Source organism: Chiloscyllium plagiosum, chromosome 39 (genome assembly GCF_004010195.1).
Source record: "Chiloscyllium plagiosum isolate BGI_BamShark_2017 chromosome 39, ASM401019v2, whole genome shotgun sequence".
In the NCBI taxonomy this organism is placed as follows: Eukaryota; Metazoa; Chordata; class Chondrichthyes; order Orectolobiformes; family Hemiscylliidae; genus Chiloscyllium; species Chiloscyllium plagiosum.
The window spans coordinates 8,878,136-8,899,280 of record NC_057748.1 but is presented as its reverse complement, the minus strand read 5'-3'; the positions used below and the strand labels follow the sequence as shown (position 1 = coordinate 8,899,280).

The window sequence follows — 21,145 nt, the reverse complement described above, 5'->3', positions numbered from 1 at the left end:
AATGATCCTCATTTAGGCAAATGGACCAATTAGCCCCTTTTGTGCCATAAGGCTTCTGCGATTCAAATAGGCTTGGAAATCCTCTAATCGACCTCTCACACAGTTGTCTCTGTAACTGCCTCCAGCTCTACAGACCTCCTCTAAATCTGCACAGCTCCAACTCTGGCCTCTTGTGCACATTGCCTTCTATCACCCACCATCGGTGATTATAGCCTTCAGCTAAGTTCTGGAATCCTTCTCCCCAATCTCTCCATCTCACCATCCATCTCTGTCAGTTTACATTGTTAAATGTCATTGTGCTTTCTAGGATTGCCTTTGGCCAGGGAGGTGACGTAATTGTTTGATGTGCCCACAACATGTGCAATTGACCAGTGAAGCAATGGCATTGATTTCTTGGACATGGGTGCTGACTCCACACTCAGTCATGTAGACAATGGGGTCATTTGGCTGTCATTCACTCCTAACATTTTTGCTTTCAGAAATGTAAGACAGTCACAAAACGTATTTGAAAAGTTAGTGTGAATGTGTGGTCCAAAACTTCATTAGTAAATTATCTGAAGATGAAACCAGAACCTTGTTGATTAAAAGGGAATTTTGAAACTGTTTGGGAGTGAACTGGATGGTGGGACTAGTATTGCCACAGACCTGATGGGCCAAGTGTCTCCTGTCTGCACTAGAATGTTCAATGGGGATAAATGTAATTTAGATTCGATTACAGTGTGGAAACAGGCCCTTCGGCCCAGCAAGCCCACACCGACCCTCCGGAGAGTAACCTGCCCAGACCCATTTCGCTCTGACTAATACACCTAACACTATGGGCAATTTAGCATGGCCAATTCACCTGACCTGCACATCTTTGGACTACGAAAAATCCATCAATTACATGAATTTTGTGGTGAAAATGACAGTGAAACTGAGAATGTTCAGCATCATTATTCCATTAAAACTGACAGCAACCTCGGAGGTTCACACGTGCAGTATAACATGGAAGTCCAGAGGTTGCAGTCAGCAATTGTCCACTCTTCCTGAGCATCTGCTGTTGAGGTGCTTCCAGTCGTAATCAATGAGTAATTTTCCAGATTAACAAAAACTTTGACTTTTACTGTGGTTCTCACAGTAAAGAGCCCTTGTAAAACTAAGATCTTGTTGAATAATTACAACAGCATTTTAACAGCATCCTATTATCACAATAACTACTAAACACACTCACTGATCTTGAAAAGCAACTTTTATGTTTGTGTGATATCAAATTTCTCCACTGAAAAAAATACATTTAATAGAACATTTTAAGTCTACTTTAATTTTAGATTTAGACTTTATTGTCACTAGTCAACTTTGTATTAATCTAATCAAAATAATTTACAGTAAAAGGTTTCATTATCTGGTACTGAAGCATCACTGATACCTCAAAAACCAAAAAAAGGTACAATAAACTTTCCGTCCTTAGTCAAGAGTGATTTAAAAATGTATTCATGGTTGCTTGGTTTGTTCTTTCCCTTTCTTTAGCTAACAGAGTGTGGCTGAGCTGTTTGTTAAATGCAACAAATATATCTCCATACGCCCCAGAAAGTGGTGCAGAGGGGAGACTCAGCATAACTAACGCAGAGCAGAATTAGCTTTTCACATCACCCATCCCTTTTCCTGCTATTAGTAGTAATTTGGTTATTACTTTCCCGGCTGAACCTCAGAGTGCCTTTATTTTCTGTAACTAATCAGCTCTCCCTTTCTGAGGCACTCAAAAGTATCATTTCATAAGTGAATGCACATCTTTTTCATTGCTGCTGCTGTAGCGACTCCCCAATAACTGGCATTTTTAAGTTAAAGGCATCGCCCATTCCCAGCATGTGATACATCACATAAATTGTACTGCTTTCAGAACAGTGAACCTAAAAAGGAAAGATATTAACAGTTTTTAACTTCCTGGATTTGCTGTGATTTATTTGAGGTGGTTGGTTTACCTGCCTGCTGACATCACTGCTGCTGGATGCCTGGAGATCCCCCGACTTAGTGCCAAATTTATACAGACTTTGGGATGGGGGAAAGCCTTGCCACAGAGATCGCTAAATCTTTGTGGACAGTCCTTTTGGAAGTTACCAGTGACTATCCTTTGCGGTGACCGCAAAGTCTAGACCAAAGGTAAGTCAGCTACGCTTTCTTGTATCATTTCTCATCTCCTGTGATCTTACAGAAAGGCAATCCATCAACTTCCACTTCATTGAATGGATTGAATCATAGAATCCCCACAGTGTTGAAACAGATCATTCAGCCCATTGAGTCCACACCAACCATCCAAACAGCATCCCACCCAGACCCATGCCCCTACTCTATCCTTGTAACCCTTCATTTGCCATGACTAATCCACCTAACCTGCACATCCCTAGACATTGGGCAATTTAGCATGGCCACTCCATCTAAAATGCACACTTTTGGACTGTGGGAGGAAACTGGAGCACCTGGAGGAAACCCACGTATACACACACAGGGAGAACATGTAAACTAGACAGTCGCCCTAGGGTGGAATTGAACTTGGATCCCTAATGCTATGAGGCAGCAGTGCTAACTACTGAGCCACTATGCCACCCACTATGGATTTCTCAATATACTAGAACATGTCCTGATCAGATGGTTAAAGTCTTTTCATCGTAGTTTAGTTTGGATGTGCAGTTAGTTCAAACATAGGCCCTTTTACTGCCTTAGTTTTCCGGTGGTAACTGTAGCGAGAAAGTAATGAGGTCAGCTCACTGGACCTCTCAGAATCTGGGTTCCCCGATTGGGGCTGTTAATCTGGTCCAATCAGGGAGCCCTGGCTAACATATAAAAAAAAGTATGAGTGTCAGAGATACTGACACTCTGTTACCTGACTTTGAATGAGGCAGTACTAAAGTAAAGAGTTGTTCATGTGTAAAGGGTGACTGGAGCTGGGATACTGGCCTCCAAGGAGTTATTTAAATAATGTCCCTCCCCTTACTAAGCACGTTCAGGGATTTCAATCAATTTCTTGTTAATTGGTCTGGTCTGAAGAGCATGAGGAACAGAAGCAGGAGTAGGTCATTCACTCCCTCAAACTGCTAAACTGTACCATGCAATATGATCACGATAATCTGAGGGAGCCTTTACTCCATTTTCCTGCCTGGCCCTCAAAAGCTTTGACTCCCTTGTCAAACAAAAATAATCTAGCTCTCAGTGAGCACAATAACCATCTGAACAGAGATCATTCACTTACATTCAGGAATCCAAGTCTTTATTGCTGGACCTTGATTGAGGAAGACTGGGACTATTTATAATTTCTTGACTACATCACAGACTTTTTGTCTGTGTGGCTTAAGTCTTCTCCACATTTAGATTTTCTGGAGAATTTTCTTCTTTTAAAAAAAAAGTCTCAGCAAAACAATAAATATAAATCACCCCCCAGAACTACATATTGGAGCAGTGTTATGTATGAAACACAAGATAACCCCAGATCATATGGAACTCACCATCCAGAAACTGTTGCTGGTTGCTTCTGGCCCTGGGGCATCGCTGTATTTCAGTGACATGGCAGCGCAGTCCTGTGGCTTCTCTCCCTCTCTTTCTCACATCAACTTTCTTCTAGGAGTCAGGAGAAAAAGGGTTTACTGTTTGAGAAATACTTGTAACTTCCACTTTCCATTTCCAGTGTCAGTTTTACAAGATGGGAACTTTTAACTGGACAGAACCAAACTGCATTTGTGACTATGAAATATATATTTTTAGGAATAAAGTTTAGTTTTGAAATATTTTTTTAAAAATTAGGAATGGTCAACAAATGCTGCCCTTGCCAGAGACAAGCAGAAAGGCTTTTTAAAAATGGATTGCAGTCATTCACTATCGCTGTCTTAAGGGACAGCTAGAGTTGGGCAGCAAATACAGGACATTGCCATCAATGCACAAGTCCAAAGAAAGAAACATAAATTCCATCCACAGCCCTATGAGGTGTGGGCGTTAGATTAGATTCTCTTGGCACCGACATCCTGAACTAAATATGTCTTTGTAATGTAATACGGGTGAGATTCAGAACAGGCTCCCCATTTACTACCCAATGCTCAATATCCTAAAGTAAAAGTAAATACTGCTGCAATTGTCTTCTGGATTCATCTCAAAGGGTATTCACAATGTGCAGTAATTCACCCCTGGGTTTTCTTTAAACGAGTGCAATCCAGGGACTGCAATACACCGTCTGGCAGATTAGAAGGGAAAATAATCTTCAAAAAGCACTTTATCACATCCTCAGGATGTCCTGATAGAAAAAACTGCTTTAACTGTCAGGAGGGTTGGAAACTAAAGGAAACAGATTTAAAACAATGGACGAAAGAATAAAAGGACAGAGTGGGAGAATCCTTTTTTTAAAAAATATAATTAAATAAATCAGATTATCATCATCTGGAAGGCACACTGAAGCCCAAGCAGGCGTAACTTTCCAAAGGAAATTGCGTGAATATTTAGAAAGGACACAGTTGAAGGTTATGGGGAATAACAGGATGGGGAGAGGGATGGGCCACTAACTGGGAAGAGGGTAACGTTACAAGACAGTTGAAGAACTGAAAACATCTCGAACAATTTGCAAGTATTAATCGGCAGAGACTCCAGCTGAGTGGGGAATCCAATAATTTAACAAGAAATATTTATTATTGACATGATCATTGTTTTATTGCTGAAAATGTGTTGCTGGGACAGCGCAGCAGGTCAGGCAGAATCCAGGGAACAAGAGAATCGACGTTTCGGGCATAAGCCCTTCTTCAGGAAGGCTTATGCCCGAAACGTCGATTCTCCTGTTCCCTGGATGCTGCCTGACCTGCTGCACTGTTCCAGCAACACATTTTCAGCTCTGATCTCCAGCATCTGCAGACCTCACTTTCTCCTCATTGTTTTATTGACCATGCAAGGAAATATTTTTTAATCATCATGAGTTTTTTTTTAAAATAAGCTCAGTCCATTTTCCACTTTGCAAGAGAAGTGGCTGGGCTTAACTGTAACAGAAGGCAAGTTATAACAATGCCTTACTCCACAATAGAATTGTTTTCTCTTGCATGGGATGTGAGGATCACTGGCAAGGCCAAGTATTTGTTGCCTATTCTTCTTTGCCCTTGAGAAGAAGGCAGTGTTTGTAAATTGAGCTGTTGTTAAGTGTCGAACTCTCCCCCTCAAGTTTGAAGGATGTGGATTCAAACACCAAAGTCACACCTCACCTTGATCTGTAGCTGCTTTTTAGGATTTGAAGGGTAGGACTTAACCCCGTCCTGGTTTGCTGGTCAACATTCATGGCCTCAACCAACACCACCAAAAAGTAGATTGTCTGGGCCGTTACATTTGCTGCTTATGGGATCTTGCTGTGCTCACAAATGTTTGCCTACACAATGAGCTTCAGAAGAAACTCATTGACCTTGAAGCACTTTGGGATGCCCTAAGGATGTGAAAGGTGCATGTGCTTTCTCTTCTTTGACTGTTGACCCTGTTCATTAAGGGGTTTTGAGCAGCTCAAACTGGCAGAGTTAACAGCACTGACTCACTGTTGCATTTTGGTGGATAAGTTACTGCAAGCCATTCATTTTGACCGAAGAGCAATACCACTCTCTAATCCATCTGCTGCGAAACACCAATCCCCTGTTATCTTTTCTTGTGTTCTGAGAAACATAATATGGTTAGGGAGTTGCCCTTGAAGTATAGTCAAGTTTCTCATTAAATAGTTTACGTACTCATTATGCACTCAATGTACTCATTTATCCACACACACCCTACTCACTGGTTGTGGTATCACTGCTGTTGAAGGCTGGACATACCAGATAGGAATGTTGGGGGGTGGGGGGGTGGAGTTTGGGATACAAGAGGAAAGAAGTCTTTTGCTGCAAAATGTACAGGGCTTTGACGAGATCACAACTATACTCTGTACAGTCTTGGTCTCCAAACTAAAAAAAGGCTATACTTTGCTCTGAGAGGTTCACTAGTTTGTCATCCCAGGAATCAAGTTTGTCTTTAGAGGAGAAATTGAGTTGACTAGGCCTATACCCATTGGAGTATGGAAAAATGAGACATGATCTCTGTGAAACGTGGAAGTTTCTTCAAGGGTTACACAAGGTAGCTAGAGATAGGCTGTTTCCTGGACAGTCTAGAACTCAGGGATAGTCTTGCGATGCTGGGTCGGCTGTTTAGAACTAGACAAGGTGAAATTTCCTCACTCAGAAGTTGAGAGTCTGGAATTCTCTAATGTGATGATGAATACATCACTCTGTCTTGTTCTTCTGATATACTTCAGCATTTTTCTTGAAATGGTAGATGATAAAGTTTGCCTCAGGTTAGTTCTTGGCCACAATAAATGTTGGTTCTTCGTTAACTGAAGGCTAAGGGGACTTGACAGGGCACATACAGAAAGATTGTTTCTCCTTGTAGGAGAATAAGGGGTCGCACATTTACGACAGAGTTGAGGAGGAATTTCTTCTCTCAGAGGGTTGGGAATTCTTCAGCACAGAGGGCTGTCAAGGCTGGCTCATTAAATATATTCAAGGTTGAGATAGGCATTTTCTTAAATCAGTAAGGGAATCCAGAGTTATGGGTAAGGGGTAGGAAAGTAGAGTTGAGGATTAAAAGATCAGTCACAATCTCACTGAACAGTGAGCCAGACTCAATCAGCTGAATTGCCTTCTTCTGCTCCTATGTTTTTTGTAGGCTGTCTATGCTCAGTCACTGAACCTGTTCATTATTGAAACCAATGGTGTTTTGGACTTTAAGGGAATTGAAGGAGAGGTGGAAATGTGGAGTTGAATTCAAAAATCAGTCATGACCCGACTGAATAGTGGAGCAGGTTCAGAGGATTGTATGATCTACTCCTGCTCCTATTTATTACACTTTTTGATGATCTCAATTAGGATGATAGATGGGCCAAGGTATGAAGATGGCAAATCTTAATGCAGACAGCTGTGAGATGGTCACCAATAGATGTGACCTCGAGGCGCTAATTGTTCAGAGAGGCATTGGAAGGAACAGGGAGAAAAGGATAGTTCAAATGATCAAGCAGAAGGTCAAAGGTTAGTGGACAATGAATCATACATTTTCTCAGCCCGCTGTCTTCCAATGCAACGAATGTGGAAGGGACTACCCTGCCAGAGTTGTACACCACAGCATAAAACAACATCTCACAAGGTGGAAAGTTGCCAATGGAAGAATGAAGATGGGCCAACATCATTGGAAGCTTTCACGAGTGAAGGAGGGACCAATCTACCAGGCTTCCCATTCCATGTTAACCATTCATGATCCTCTGCTGCAATATTGTCCCAGTAAGAGTATCGGATAAGGACAAGATCATGGTGAGGCCGTGATGATCTCCATTGTTCTATTGGCCACTGGCACTCACTGCATTAACTGACCTGAGGAGAAGGAATCAATAACAAAGGTGGTACACTTTCAAGGTGAAAGGCAGGTGGTTTAGAGGGTATTTGAGGAAATCCTCTCACCCCAAAAGGTGGTGGGAATATAGAATGCACTGCCTGGGAGAGTAATTGAAGGGGAAACCTCACAAACTTTAAAAAGAACTTGGGATGAGCACTTGAAATATCATTATATTCAAGGCTATGGGCCAGGTGCAGGAAAGTGGGACTGGTATAGACTTAGTGCAGTTTTGGCAGTTCAAACCCGATGGACTGAAAGGTATCTTTTATATTGTACAGTATTATCAACTATCTATTATGGAGTATCACAGACATTGAGGTGACATGATGGAGTTTTATGAAATTAATGAAAGGGCTGGATAACATTCTGTTGACAAATTATTCTGGTTTGACAGATTGACGGACATGAGTTTAGATTATGTAAGAGTAAGAATGGCCTGTCTTACCTTAGAGAGCAGTGAACTATTGCTGACTAGTGTGATGGATACTGGGTTTCTGTAATTAACTCCCAACTGGGACAGAGGTCAGAGGGTAAGCAGGGGAGGCTTAATGGACTCACTGACCTTTCCAAGTCTCTTACTTGGGCATGTTGGGGGGGGGGGGAGGTGTGGAGAAGCTAGATCGAGGGCAGAAAATGGAGGATGAGCATTTCTTGGGTGGAGGATTACAGAGTTAGTAGGTGACCAGAAATTTGATGCCCCACCCTGTAACTTCATTTGAGACGACCTTAGGCTGACACACCCTTTACAAGCTATCAACACACCACACAGGAATGCAGGGCAGTATTTAACATATTTTGGAATGTCACATTGATATACCATCCCTTGCTCCACTTCAGGCTGATGTTGCCAGCTTTGCATGTTTAGCAAATATCCATAAATAGCTGGGATCTCTTGCCTTTCATTAACGATGTTGAGGGGACAAACTATTTGTTACCAACTGCAAGACAACACCCACCAAGCCAGCAAACGGTTTCTGCACCGCCTTCTCACATCTCAATATAAAAGTCAATAGGAATGCGACTCACAAATCCTTTTGGATCTAGATACTTAATGACTGCATGTGTTGTGGCATGACTCTGTTTATGACCACCATTGAATGTGTTCTTATGGCGACTGGGCAGTTGATGTGGCTATCCCAACTTGTATCCCAGCTCCCACCTAGAATCCCCAACTGTTCTACAATTGAGAAGCCATCAATCATACTTGGAAGAACCACCGATATTTATTGGGTAAGGATTATTGAACCAAGCTAAATAGATGGGGATAACAAATAGATTGGTACTAATTTAATTGATTTGCAAAAAGCCTCAAGAGGCTGAATGGCCTCTTCCTGATGGTCTAAGTGGCCAACTGTGCCACCCAGTGATGTACCAAAGCCTACACAATAGGATAACCCACATGCCAAGTAAGCCAATCTCATTTAGGTGTTGCTTGGAAGGGCATGGCTAACATTGACCTGAGTTGAGTCAAAGGGAGTATGCCAGGAGTCTTGCCTCATTATCACCTCTTGCAGGAATATACAATTTGTATGGTGAAATGGGATCAGTCTCAGATGCAATGTTCATTCCCTATCTGCAAGTATCCCATCAGCACTTCCTGTAATGTGAAGAATGGAGGTAACAGTACACCACTATATACAAAAGAAACCATATTTTATACTCGTAGTCCTATCCCTTAATGAGCAAGTGGTTTTACAAGATTTTTAAAAATATTTTCATTGAATGAAAATTAGGTCAGCATTCATGACTCATTCCTAATTGCCCACGAGAAGGTGGTGATGATCTACCTTCTTCATCCACTGTAGTCCATGGCTGAAGGTATACCTCCAGTGCTGTTAGGGAAGGAGTTCCAGGATTCTGACCCAATGATAATGAAGGAATGGCAATACTGTATATTGCCAAGTCAGGATGGGGAATGGCTTGGAGTGTAACTTGCTCGAAGCCATTCCCCATCTTGACTCGGCCTTACATAGAACATAGAACGTTACAGTGCAGTACAGTCCCTTCAGCCCTGGATGTTGCACCAACCAGTGATGCCCATCTAAGCTACACCATTCCATTACGATCCATATGTATGTCCAATACCCTTAACGCTGGCGAGTCTACTACTGTTGAAGCAGGCAGTTCCATGCTTCTACTACTCTGAATGAAGAAACTACCCCTAATATCTGTCCTAAATCTATCATCCCTCAATTTAAAGCTATGTCCCCTCGTGTTAACCTTCACCATCCAAGGAAAAAGGTTCTCACTGTCCATCCTATCTCACCCTCTGATTATCTTATACATCTCAATTAAGTCATCTCTCAACCTTCTTCTCTCCAACGAAAACAGCCTTAGTTCCGTCAGCATTTCCTCGCAAGACTTTCCTTCCATACCAGGCAACATCCTAGTAAATCTCCTCTGAACCCTTTCCAAAGCTTCCTCCTAGTAAATCTCCTCTGAACCCTTTCCAAAGCTTCCACATCCTTCCTGTGGTGACCAGAACTGTATGCAATATTCCAGGTGCAGCCTTACCAGTGTCTTGTACAGCTGAAGCATGATCTCATGGCTCAAACTCAATCCCCGTACCAATAAATGCCAACACACCATATGCCTTCTTAACAATTCTATCAACCTGGGTGGCAACTCTCAGGGATTGATGCATCTGGACACTGAGATCTCTCTGTTCATCTACACTGCCAAGAATTTTACCATTAGCCCAGTACTCTGCATTCCTATTACTTCTTCCGAAGTGAACTACCTCACACTTTTCCACATTAAACTCTATTTGCCACTTCTCAGCCCAGTTCTGCATCTTATCTATGTCCCTCTGTAACCCACAATGTCCTTCAGCACTACCACAATTTTCCCACCTTAGTGTCATCTGCAAATGTACTATCCCATCCTTCTGTGCCCACATCCGGATCATATATAAAAATGACAAACAGCAGTGGCCCCAAAACAGATCCTTAAGACACACCACTGGTGACTGAGCTCCAGGATGAACATTTCCCATCAACCACCACCCTGTGTCTTCTTTCAGCTAGCCAATTTCTGATCCAAACCACTAAATCACCTTCAATCCAGAAACTCCATATTTTGTGCAATAGCCTACCGTGTGAAACCTTATCAAAATACCTTACTGAAGTCCACATACACCACATCAACCGCTTTACCTTCATCCACCTGTTTTGTCACCTTCTTGAAGAACTCAATAAGGTTAGTGAGGCATAACCTCCCCTTCACAAAACCATGTTGACTATCCCTAATCAAATTATTCCTTTCCAGATTATTATAAATCCCATCTCCTATAACACCTTACCCACAACCGAAGTAAGGCTCACTGGCCTATAATTACCAGGGTTGTCCTGACTCCCCTTCTTAAACAAGGGAACAATATTTACTATCCTCCAGTCTTCTGGCACTACTCCTATCGACACTGACAACATAAAGATCGAAGCCAAAGGTTCTGCAATCTCCTCCCTGGCTTCCCAGAGAATTGGAGGATAAATCCCATCCGGCCAGGGGTCTTATCTACTTTCAGATCTTCCAAAATTGCTAAAACTTCCTCCTCGTCAATCATAATCCCATCTAATCTTGGAGCCTGTATCTCCGTATTCTCACTCCAATATGAATACTGATGAAAAGTATTCATTAAGCGCTTCCCCTATGTCCTCAGGATTCTACACACAACTTCCCACTACTGTCTTTGATTGGCCCTAATCTTACTCTAGTCATTCTTTTATTCCTGATATACCAATAGAAGGCCTTAGGGTTTTCCTTGGTCCTATCCGCCAACAAATTCTCATGTCCCTTCCTGGCTCTTCTTAGCTCTCTCTTTAGATCTTGTTTGGCTCACTTACAACTCTCAACCCCCCGACTGAGCCTTCATGCCTCATCCTCACATAAGCCTTCTTCTTCCTCTTGACAAGAGTTTCAACTTATTTCGTAAACCATGGTTCCCTGTCGACAACTACCTCCCTGCCTGTTAGGTATATACCTATCAAGGACCCACAGTATCTATTCTTTGAATGAGCTCCACATTTCAACGGTGTCCATCCCTTGCAGGTTCTTTCCCCATCCTATGCATCCTAAATCTTGCCTAATCGTATCATAATTGCCTTTCCTCCAGTTATACCTCTTTCCCTGCGGTATATACCTACCCCTACCCATTGCTATTATAAACATAACCGAATTGTGGTCACTATCGCCAAAGTGCTCACCTACCTCCAAATCTAACACCTGGCCAGGTTCATTCCCCACTACCAAATCAAATATGGCATCGCCCCTTGTTGGCCTGTCTACATACCGTGTCAGAGAACCCCCAATGAACACATTGAACAAAAACTGACCCATCTAATCTATTTGAACTATAATATTCCCAGTCAATATTGGGGAAGTTAAAGTCCCCCATAACAACTACCCTGTTAATCTCACTCCTATTGAGAATCATCTTTGCTATCCTTTCTTCTACATCCCTGGAACAATTCGGAGGCCTATAGAAAACTCCCAACAGGGTGACCTCTCCTTTCCCGTTTATAACCTCAGCCCAAACTACCTCAGTGGATGAGTCCTCAAATGTTCGCTTAGCTACTGTAACATTACCCTTGATTAACAATACCACACCCCTCCCCCCTTTTACCATCATCTGTTCTTACTGAAACATCTAAATCCTGGAATCTGCAACAACCATTCCTGTCCCTCCTCTAGCTGTGTCTCTGAAATGGCCACAACATCAAAATCCCAGGTACCATCCCATGCTGCAAGTTCACCCACCTTAATCCAGATGCTCCTGGCATTGAAGTACACACATTTCAAACCAACATCCTGATTACCGGTGCCCTCTCGTGACCTTGTAAACCTAACCATTACCTCATTACCCTCAACCTCCTCTACACTGGAATTACAATTCAGGTTCCCAACCCCCCTGGTACATTAGTTTAAACCCCCCCCCCCCAAAGAGCATTAGCAAATGCTCCCCCCCCAGGATATTGGTACCCCTCTGGTTCAGGTCAAGACCATCCTGTTTGTAGAGGTCCCACCTTCCCCCAGAAAGAGCTCCAATTATCCAAGAATCCAAAACCTCCCTCATGAACCATCACTTCAGCCACATGTTCAGCTCATCTCTCTCCCTGTTCCTCGCTTGGCACAAGCTTCCAACCTAACTCCCTGAATTTCTGCCTTAGATCCCTTAGATACATTGGCATTCCTCCAATATCATTGGGTCAAAATTTTGGAACTCGTTTCCTAACCGCATTGGAGGTATACTTTCAGCCATGGAGTGACTTGGAGGGGAACTTGCAGATGGGGGTGTTCTCGTGCGTCTGCTACCCTTGCCTATCCAGGTGGTATTCTTTGTGGCCATACAAGGTGTTGCCAGAGGAGGACTGGTGAGTTTTGGTGCATAGTGGTGGAGGGTGTAAATGTTCAAGATAGTAGTTGAGATGCTAATGGAGTAGGATTCTTTATCATGGATGGGATTGAACTTCTGGAGTGTTGATGGAGCTGCACTTTTTCAGGCTACTGGGGAGTATTCCATCACACTCCTGACTTGTGCCTTGTAGCAAGTTGAGTGGCTTTGGGGAAAAAAAATCAGTGTTAGCTGTTGGGCGGGGGGAGGGGGGGTGGGGGGTCACTTGCTGCAGAGTTCCCAGCCTTTGATCTGTTCTCGTCACCACTGTATTTATGTGGTAAGGATAGGTATGAATCTGGTAAAGGTAACTCCCAGGATCTTTATGATGGGGGAATTCCGTGATAGCAATGCTATTGAATGTCAAATGGCAACAGTTGGTTTTTCGCTTGTGTCAAGATAGTAAAGATAGTATTTGTTTCCTTCAGAAGCATGGAGAGTGTCATTATTTGGAATGCATTCTGTGTTCCTGGGGAGATGGTTCATATCCCTAATGCAAAATGCTCACCGGTAATTTTGCACATCATCAATTCAATCAGAGCAGGAGTAGGCCAATCAGTCCTTCGAACCTGCTCCACCATTCAGTGAGATCATGGCTGATTATTCAACCCCAGTTTCCCTTCTCTCCCCATATCCAGCGATTCCTTTAACCTTAAGAACTATAATCTAACTCCTTCTCGAAAACATTCGACGTTTGGGATTCAACTGCTTTCTGCGACAGAGGATTCCATAGGCTCAAATCTCTCTTCACCTCTGTCCGAAACAGCCTACCCTGTATCCTCAGACTGTGGCCCTTGGTGCTGGACTCCCCAGTCATTGGAAAAATTAAGTGTACTCTTCAACTGAAATAGGATTGTGGGCTGATGGTGGATTGGATGAGGGGGGGGGTTTAATTGGACCAGAACAGGCCAAAACAGAATGGTGCAGCAACAATGGAGGTTGCACAGTTCGTTATGCCCATTCCAGCTCTTTGAAAGAGCTATCACATCAGTTCTACTGCCCTACTCCTTCCCATAGTGCTGAGGAATTTTTCCTAATTAATTATCTTCAGTGTATTAAAAAGCTCACATGTGAACAGTCCCTGCCAGCTGTTTCCAATGTAAATTATTGTGTTACAGTGGAAACTATGTCAACCAGTCATGGTGTGATTACAACCTCCCATCCCATTGGAGGTGCTGCTATGAGTGGGCTTGTGTATTTGCATCCTGAAATTTTCACTGACGCCAGATAGATCAGATAATAAAGTTTTTCGAAAAATCCAATTCTAAATTAGAGTCACATTGGATTTGAAACATTAACTGTTTCTCTTTCCACAGATGCTGCCAGATGTGTGGAGTTTCTCCAGCACTTCCTATTTTCATTTCAGATTGTCAGCATCCACAGTACATTGGTTTATCTCAACAAAACAAAATCATTGTGCTGGCAAATGCCAAATTATGACGAGAGAAATAAGTGATCATAATTCATAAACAGACAAACAATCTTTATTGTTTGCTAAAAGCTTTGCACAATTACAAATGTTTTAGCAGAAAGTAGTTATAACATGTTGCAAAATACAGCCCTCCATAAGTTACAAATTACAAATGAAATATCAACTGCACTCTGCATTAAAGTCCATAAATCACACATTGAGATTTTGATGAATTCAATCACTTGAATACAGTTTCCATTGGAAGCAAAGGCTTGCATTTATATAGAGCCTGTGATGTGAAACAGCTCACGTTTGAGGGAGAGAGAGTGTTAACAACCAGGAGGAGTCAAAAGGAACACTCTCCATTTAGGTACTTAAATAGAAGGTCACATCCGACTTCTAATAAACAGCACCCCCCACCCCCACCAAGTAAGTTGATGATGGTTTGACTGGAGGTGACTGATCTTACAGTGGGCGTCTTAAACCAAAATGACTTATTTTTCATAAGCACAATAGTCACTTCCAATTGATTCAGGGATTGGCACACTTTTGTCTGGAAACTGTTGGCCCATTAGAGCAGGTATTGCCCAAATAAAGGCTGAATCACTGACTGAGGAAGAGCCTTCGCTGCAATAAAACATCTGAGCGGCCAGCAGGCTTTGGCTCACGACTAGATTCCAGCGTGCAGATCCCAAATATGCAACCGAGTGTCCTGAGCCAAGGAGATGTTAATACAAAGCAGCAGCTGCTCCATTTTACCCCACCCTGTGACATTGCGTGCCAGGCAACGGGAGAATCTAGCTGGAACCAGCACCAGCTGGGTGGCATCTATCAACTTATATCAGGAATGCCCGAGCAGATCAACCCTGAAACCCCTGTTATCAGGAAAATGTTCCCGGTAATACTAACATAGCCTTCTAAATTTATCCCACTGAGCAGAGAGGGTGATATGTCATGGACTGCCTTGTAAATACTGTAACTATGTTTTCTGAAAAGGACTGACAGTTGCCAGGCCACAGTTGAGAGTGCTGACACTGGCAGCTCACCAAATAAATCCATTTCTCAGGAGATCCGAAACAGTGAGGGACCGGAGTCTTTTTCCTCTTAAAACTGGTGTGTCAGACATTGATGGATCAGAGGCATTCACAGGATTTGAACCGCCTGTGATTTTTATTTTGAACAAGTGGGGTGTTGACAGCAGCTAGCACCTTAAGATAACAGCTTCTTCCCACCAGCCCCAGATACGTCGGCCCTGGCATCGAGGAAGACAATCTAACCCTGACCCAGTGTCCAATTCCAGGACCACCAAACCCTATCCAGTAACTCACCATAGTGGCTGCACGTCCTGTGCAGTGCCCAAAAACACCACGGCTGATAGCTTTTCTTTTAATGCGTTTTTTTCATGAGATAGGGGCCAGTGTGTTTAATTGCCCTTGTATGGAGAGGTTTGCCAGACCATATAGTAGGGTGGTTAAGAGTCAACCACATTGTAGTGGGTCTAGATTCACATGTAGGCCTGGCTGGGTAACGATACAAGTTTCCTTCCCTATAGGATATTAGTGAACCAGATGGGTTTTTACAATGATAATTTTATGTTCACTACTACTTTCTAATTTATTCATTTCACCTAAATTCCACGGGGAGTTCAAACCAGTGTTCCAGATTGTTAGCCTGGCCCTCTAAATGGATTACTAGTCTACTCAGCTTACATTTAATTCCAGACCCATAGCAATGTGTTTGATGCTTAACTGTTCACTGGGCAATTAGGGATAGGCAGTAGGTGCTGGTCTAGCCAGTGACTTGCACATCCTGTGAATGAATTGTTTTAGAAAAAAAAGCGGGTGGCACTCATGTCTTGATATTAAAAACTTTTGGGTTCAAGGCTTACTCCTGGAATTGGAGTGCATATTGCAACTGACACTCCCACTGCAGTACAAAGGGAGTGCTGTGCTGTTTTGGGTGCCTTGTTTTTGATGAAACATTAAACCAAGACCACACCTACCCTCCCTAGCAGGTGGAAATTATCTTGCAGTGATATTTGAAGAGCAATCCTAATGCTCTGGCCAATATTTATCCCTTAAAAACTATTACCAAAAATATTTTGTGGATGACACCAAAATTGGTGGTATAGTAGACAGTGAAGATTACAATGAGATCTTGACAACTTGGGACAATGGGCTGAGGAGTGGTAAATGGAGTTTAATTTGGATAAATCCAAGATGTTGCATTTTGGTAAAACATGAGGCAGCACGGTGGCTCGGTGGTTAACACTGCTGCCTCACAGTACCAGGGACCTGGATTCGATTCCAGCCTCGGGAGACGGTGTGCAGTTTGCACAATCTCAAAGTGTCTGTGAGAGTTACCTCTGGGTGCTCTGGTTTCCTCCCACAGTCCAAAGATATGCAAGTTAGGTGAATTGGCCATGCTAAAATCGCTCCTAGCGTTCAGGGATGTGTAGGTTAGGTGTAGTAGTCAGGGGAAATGTAAAAGTAATAGGTTAGGAGAGTAGGTCTGGGTGGGATACTCTTCGGATGGTTGGTGTGGATTTGTTGGGCCAAATGGCCTGTTTCCACACTATAGGGATTCACTCTATTAAACAATTACTAAGTTGGAGATAGTTCAGAATAGACTTACCAGGATTTTGCTAGGAATGGAGGGTTTGAGTTATACGGATAGGATGGGACATTTTTCACTGGAGCGTAGGTGGTTAAGAGGTGACCTTGTGGAGGGTTATAAAATCATGAGGGGCACAGATAAGGTGAATGGCAAGGGTCTTCTTCCTACAGTGGGGGGGGGTTCAAAACAAGGGGGCAACATTTTAAAGTCAGAGGAGAAAGATTTAAAAAGAACACATTTTTCACACAGAGTGGTTTGTGTGTGGAATGAACTGCCAGAGGAGGTGGTGGGTGCAGGTACAGTTACAATGTTTAAAAGATGTTTGTATAAGTACATGAATAGGAAAGGTTTGGAGGGATATGGGCCAAATGCAAGCAGGTGGGACTAGTTTTGTTTGGGAATACGGTTGGCATGGACTAATTGGACTGAAGGATCTGTATCCACGCTGTTTGAGTCTATCCATTGAAGTGGGATTTTGGTAAACGCGTCTCCGCTACAGTGATGTCACATCAGAAGAGGCGATCATTGGCAGTGGGGCTGGACACACGCTCCCTGTAAGCCAGACTGACAGAATTGTGCATTCAATCCATGAAAACGGACATGGCCTCAGGCATATCCAGTGACAGGGTCCTCACGCAATGTTAATAGCTGATCCCTGGGCATTGTGTTCAACACTTTTGTAATACCAGCTACAAACGCCTCTTTACAAGATTGTACGTGTGTGGATTTGACACCAGATTGTGATTGGTTTTATTTGTTACTCCTGAGCAAAGCAGGAGGTGCTCTGATCAACTTGGTCCGTCACTACCATGGCCCATCAGTTGCCCTAATGATAAAGAGTTTTGCCAACAAAAAAAAAATGCAGCCAGGATCTTCAAGGCAGCCCCAACGAGTCGAACAAGATTCTGCAATCTCTTGAACTGTATAAACCTAATATGATCAAGAACAGGCACTTGATTTGAAATAATCACTAAGTGGTTCAGGAATGCTCAGGAACTTTCCATCTGGTGCCCAGGACAGCACTGGATGGTCACGATGTCGGGAAGCTGCTGTTGTAACACTTCTCAACAATCTGCCCGCTGGATGCTGAATGAATTCTATTGTGACGTGGACACTTGTGACTGTCTGGCAAGTACTCCACCCCTCCCCAGACCTTCCTGAGCTTGGAAAGGCAATGCACCAGAACCGCTGAGCTACTGGGCCACTGCACGGCGTGTGTTTTCTATTGGACTCTATTGCATCCAACTGGATCCAGTTAGAACATCTAGAAAATTATACTGATTGAAAACAGACACTCAAAGCCACAAGAATACTTCCTGAGCCAACGCAGACAAAGCAAGGCTCCAAGTTACATTGAACACGAGTTGCTCCCGCCAAACAAAAAAAAACCTTCTCACTCCTGATGCAAATATTAGGATAGGATGTAAAATAACAACAACTTACAGCAATATTTATGTGGCGCCACTGATGTAAGAAAAATTCCCATGTGCTTCACAGCAGGCGATAAAACAACATTGCATCAGCTGCATGTGGAGACATTAGATGGGATAAACAGGGTTAACGATTTGAGTCTGGTAGGATTCTTTTTCAATTCTGAAAAGGTCATACCATTCTTGAAACATTAACTCTGATTTTCTCTCCACAGACATTGTCAGATCTGCAGAGTTTCTCTAGCATTCTGGTTGTTTCAGATTTCCAGCATTTTGCTTTTGTTAGGAGACATTAGCTGTACAAAGGAGACCAAAGGGTTGGTCATAGAGGTGGAATTTGTTTTTGCTTTATTCTTTCATGAAATAGGGGTACAACTGACCAATATCCCGAACTGCCCTTGACCTCCAGTGGCAAGGCCATTTCAGAGGGCAGTTTCAGAGTCAACAACATTGCTGCCATTCTGGAGTACTATAGACTGTGCAGGAGGTGAAATATTGCTCCTGTAAACTCAGTTATCTCTAAACCACAATAACCATAGGTGCCTCTGACCGGTCCTGGGAAGCACTTCTTCATCGTTGATGTGATCTGTCCAAATGATTCCTGGGTCTGATAATAGGCAGCACATATGGCACGTTTACTGTTCTCTTCCATGTCTCGCTGGCATTGATTGCAGTTTGTATTTAATCACAAATGTCATGGCTGTGTTAACAGTTTTGGATGCCCAGATTGTTTGGAGATACTGGTGCTTCTTAGCCAGTTCTTATATGGACATCCATTTCTACATCATCAGCCCAGAGATTGTGCTTCTTTGAAATTATCAACATCCTCAATGCTTTGTTGTTCAATGATTATGGGGGGTGGGGAGAGGGGTCTTATTCCTGCCAAGCCACTCATATCTTTGGGTTTCTTACAGCTGATGAGACCACCAACCTTGGGAGTGCCACTTTGGAGACTGGCAACTGGGTCTTGAAATGCTTGCGATTCTTTGGCAGCAATGCACTGTCGTCGGCAAAACACAAATGTGCCAATTGCTGGTATTACTACAGGATGTACCCACCATCACCTTTGTGATGAAATCACTAAGCTAAAGCAAAGGCAATAATCCTGTGGTGATATTGAATGTAGTCATAGTGCCCATGCTGGAGATGAGATCGATCAGGACCAAATGGCAGTGCAGGCTTGAGGGGCTGAATTGCCCACTCCTGTTCTTAGTTCCTATGTTCTTACGGTCTTGGTGCAGCAACTGGATTACAGTCTAAGACTATGGAAACATTAATATTCCACTGTTAGACACCATTATGTCTATAGTGATGGATCAGGGAGATTACTGATGGCTGCTATTGAAAGCTGACTTGAAATCAACAAATTTAACAAGCAGTGGCTTCTGATGCTTTGGCTTCTGCTTTTTGATGTTCCTCAGTCTAAAGATCTGCCCAGAGCATGATCCACCATCCTGGCAAACGCTCAGCACCATTACTGAGATTAGTTTCATATTCTAGACCTCCTATCATTTAAACCCATCTCTCCAGAGATTTCATCCTCGGGATTACTAGATGAGTGACATTACCATTACTGCAACATGATTTAAGGAGTGTCTTTAAAGAAGGCAAGAAAGAAGTTTGGGATGGAAATTAAGGAGCATCAGTCACCACAGCCCTCAGTTTAACAAACAACAGTGGAGTGATCAAATGGGGGATGCAAAAGAGGCCAGAATTAAAGGATGGCAGATAAAAAGAAAATACAGATCTGTTAGGCCATTTAGCAAATCTTCATGACATCCAAGTATTACAGTAGTCTTGCCTCTTCTGTTCTACCTGAATGCCTTTTAGATTAGATTAGATTAGATTAGATTAGATTGAATTTCCTACAGCATGGAAACAGGCCATTTGGCCCAACAAGTCCACGCTGCCCCTCCGAGGAGTAACCCACCCAGACCCATTCCCCTACCCTATTGCCTTACATCTACCCCTGACTAATGCACCTAATACTATGGGCACTTCAGCATGGCCAATTCACCTAACCTGCATATCTTTGGACTGTGGGAAGAAACCGGAGCACCCGGAGGAAACCTTTGCAGACACAGGGAGGATATGCAAACTCCACACAGACAGTGGCCCAAGGCAGGAATTGAACTTGGATCCCTGGCACTGTGAGGCAGCAGTGCTAACCACTGAGCCACCCCAAGGCATATTTTTAATATATTAATTCTTTCTTGTGTGCAAAATATCCTGATTTCAAACTGAAATATGCCATTTATTAGTTGTCTCCATGGTCTGATCCTGTTATTTAGTCTCTGAACTGCTCACCTATATTTGTCTTGTTTGTGACCCTCGTGACCAGAACCAAACGCAAGATTAAATATCCAGTCTGACCAGAAATTTATTTTAGTTGGTTAATGAGGGCACTATGTTGTCAGATTCCCAAGCTATTAGTTCTTCTCCAATGTCCATTGGCATAATGATGGTGGATGACTCATAAATCTCCTTTGTCCCTCTTAACAAGCTATATTTATATCGTGCCTTTCATAGCACAAGTCACTACAAGTAGGAAACAGAGCAGAATTTGATATCGTCTGGCTTTAGGCAAGGTTTTGTGCATTCCAACTATTGCAGCAGCAATGGTCAGTTACCACAGAAGCAAGTGGACATCGTAAGACCATCAGATGTAGAAGCAGAATTAGGCATTTGGCTGGCCGAGTCTGGGCTTATTATGTTTCTCAACTCCATTCTCCCCATAAACATTGATCCCCTTACGAATCAAGAACCAATCTATCTCTATCCTAAATATACTCAATGACTTGGCCTCCATAACCCTCTGTGGCAATGAGTTCCACAGATAAACCACCCTCTGGCTGCAGAAATTCCTCCTCATCGCAATCCTAAAACTTTAGATCTTGAAGA

The 21,145-nt window shown here is 42.9% G+C and overlaps 1 protein-coding gene across 3 annotated transcripts in view; it reads right to left on the bottom strand.

The window, feature by feature from the left end:
• si:ch211-51c14.1 (protein kinase C and casein kinase substrate in neurons protein 3) overlaps window positions 1-21,145 on the bottom strand; it is a 64,398-nt gene that overhangs the window by 32,204 nt on the left and 11,049 nt on the right. For 2 of the 3 annotated variants that reach the window (XM_043679673.1, XM_043679671.1), the window contains exon 2: window positions 3,477-3,588. In XM_043679673.1, the coding sequence (XP_043535608.1) occupies window positions 3,477-3,536 (60 nt within the window). In that variant the 5' untranslated portion in view covers window positions 3,537-3,588. The remainder of the gene's footprint in view (window positions 1-3,476; window positions 3,589-21,145) is intronic. The other variant, XM_043679672.1, reaches the window with a different exon arrangement.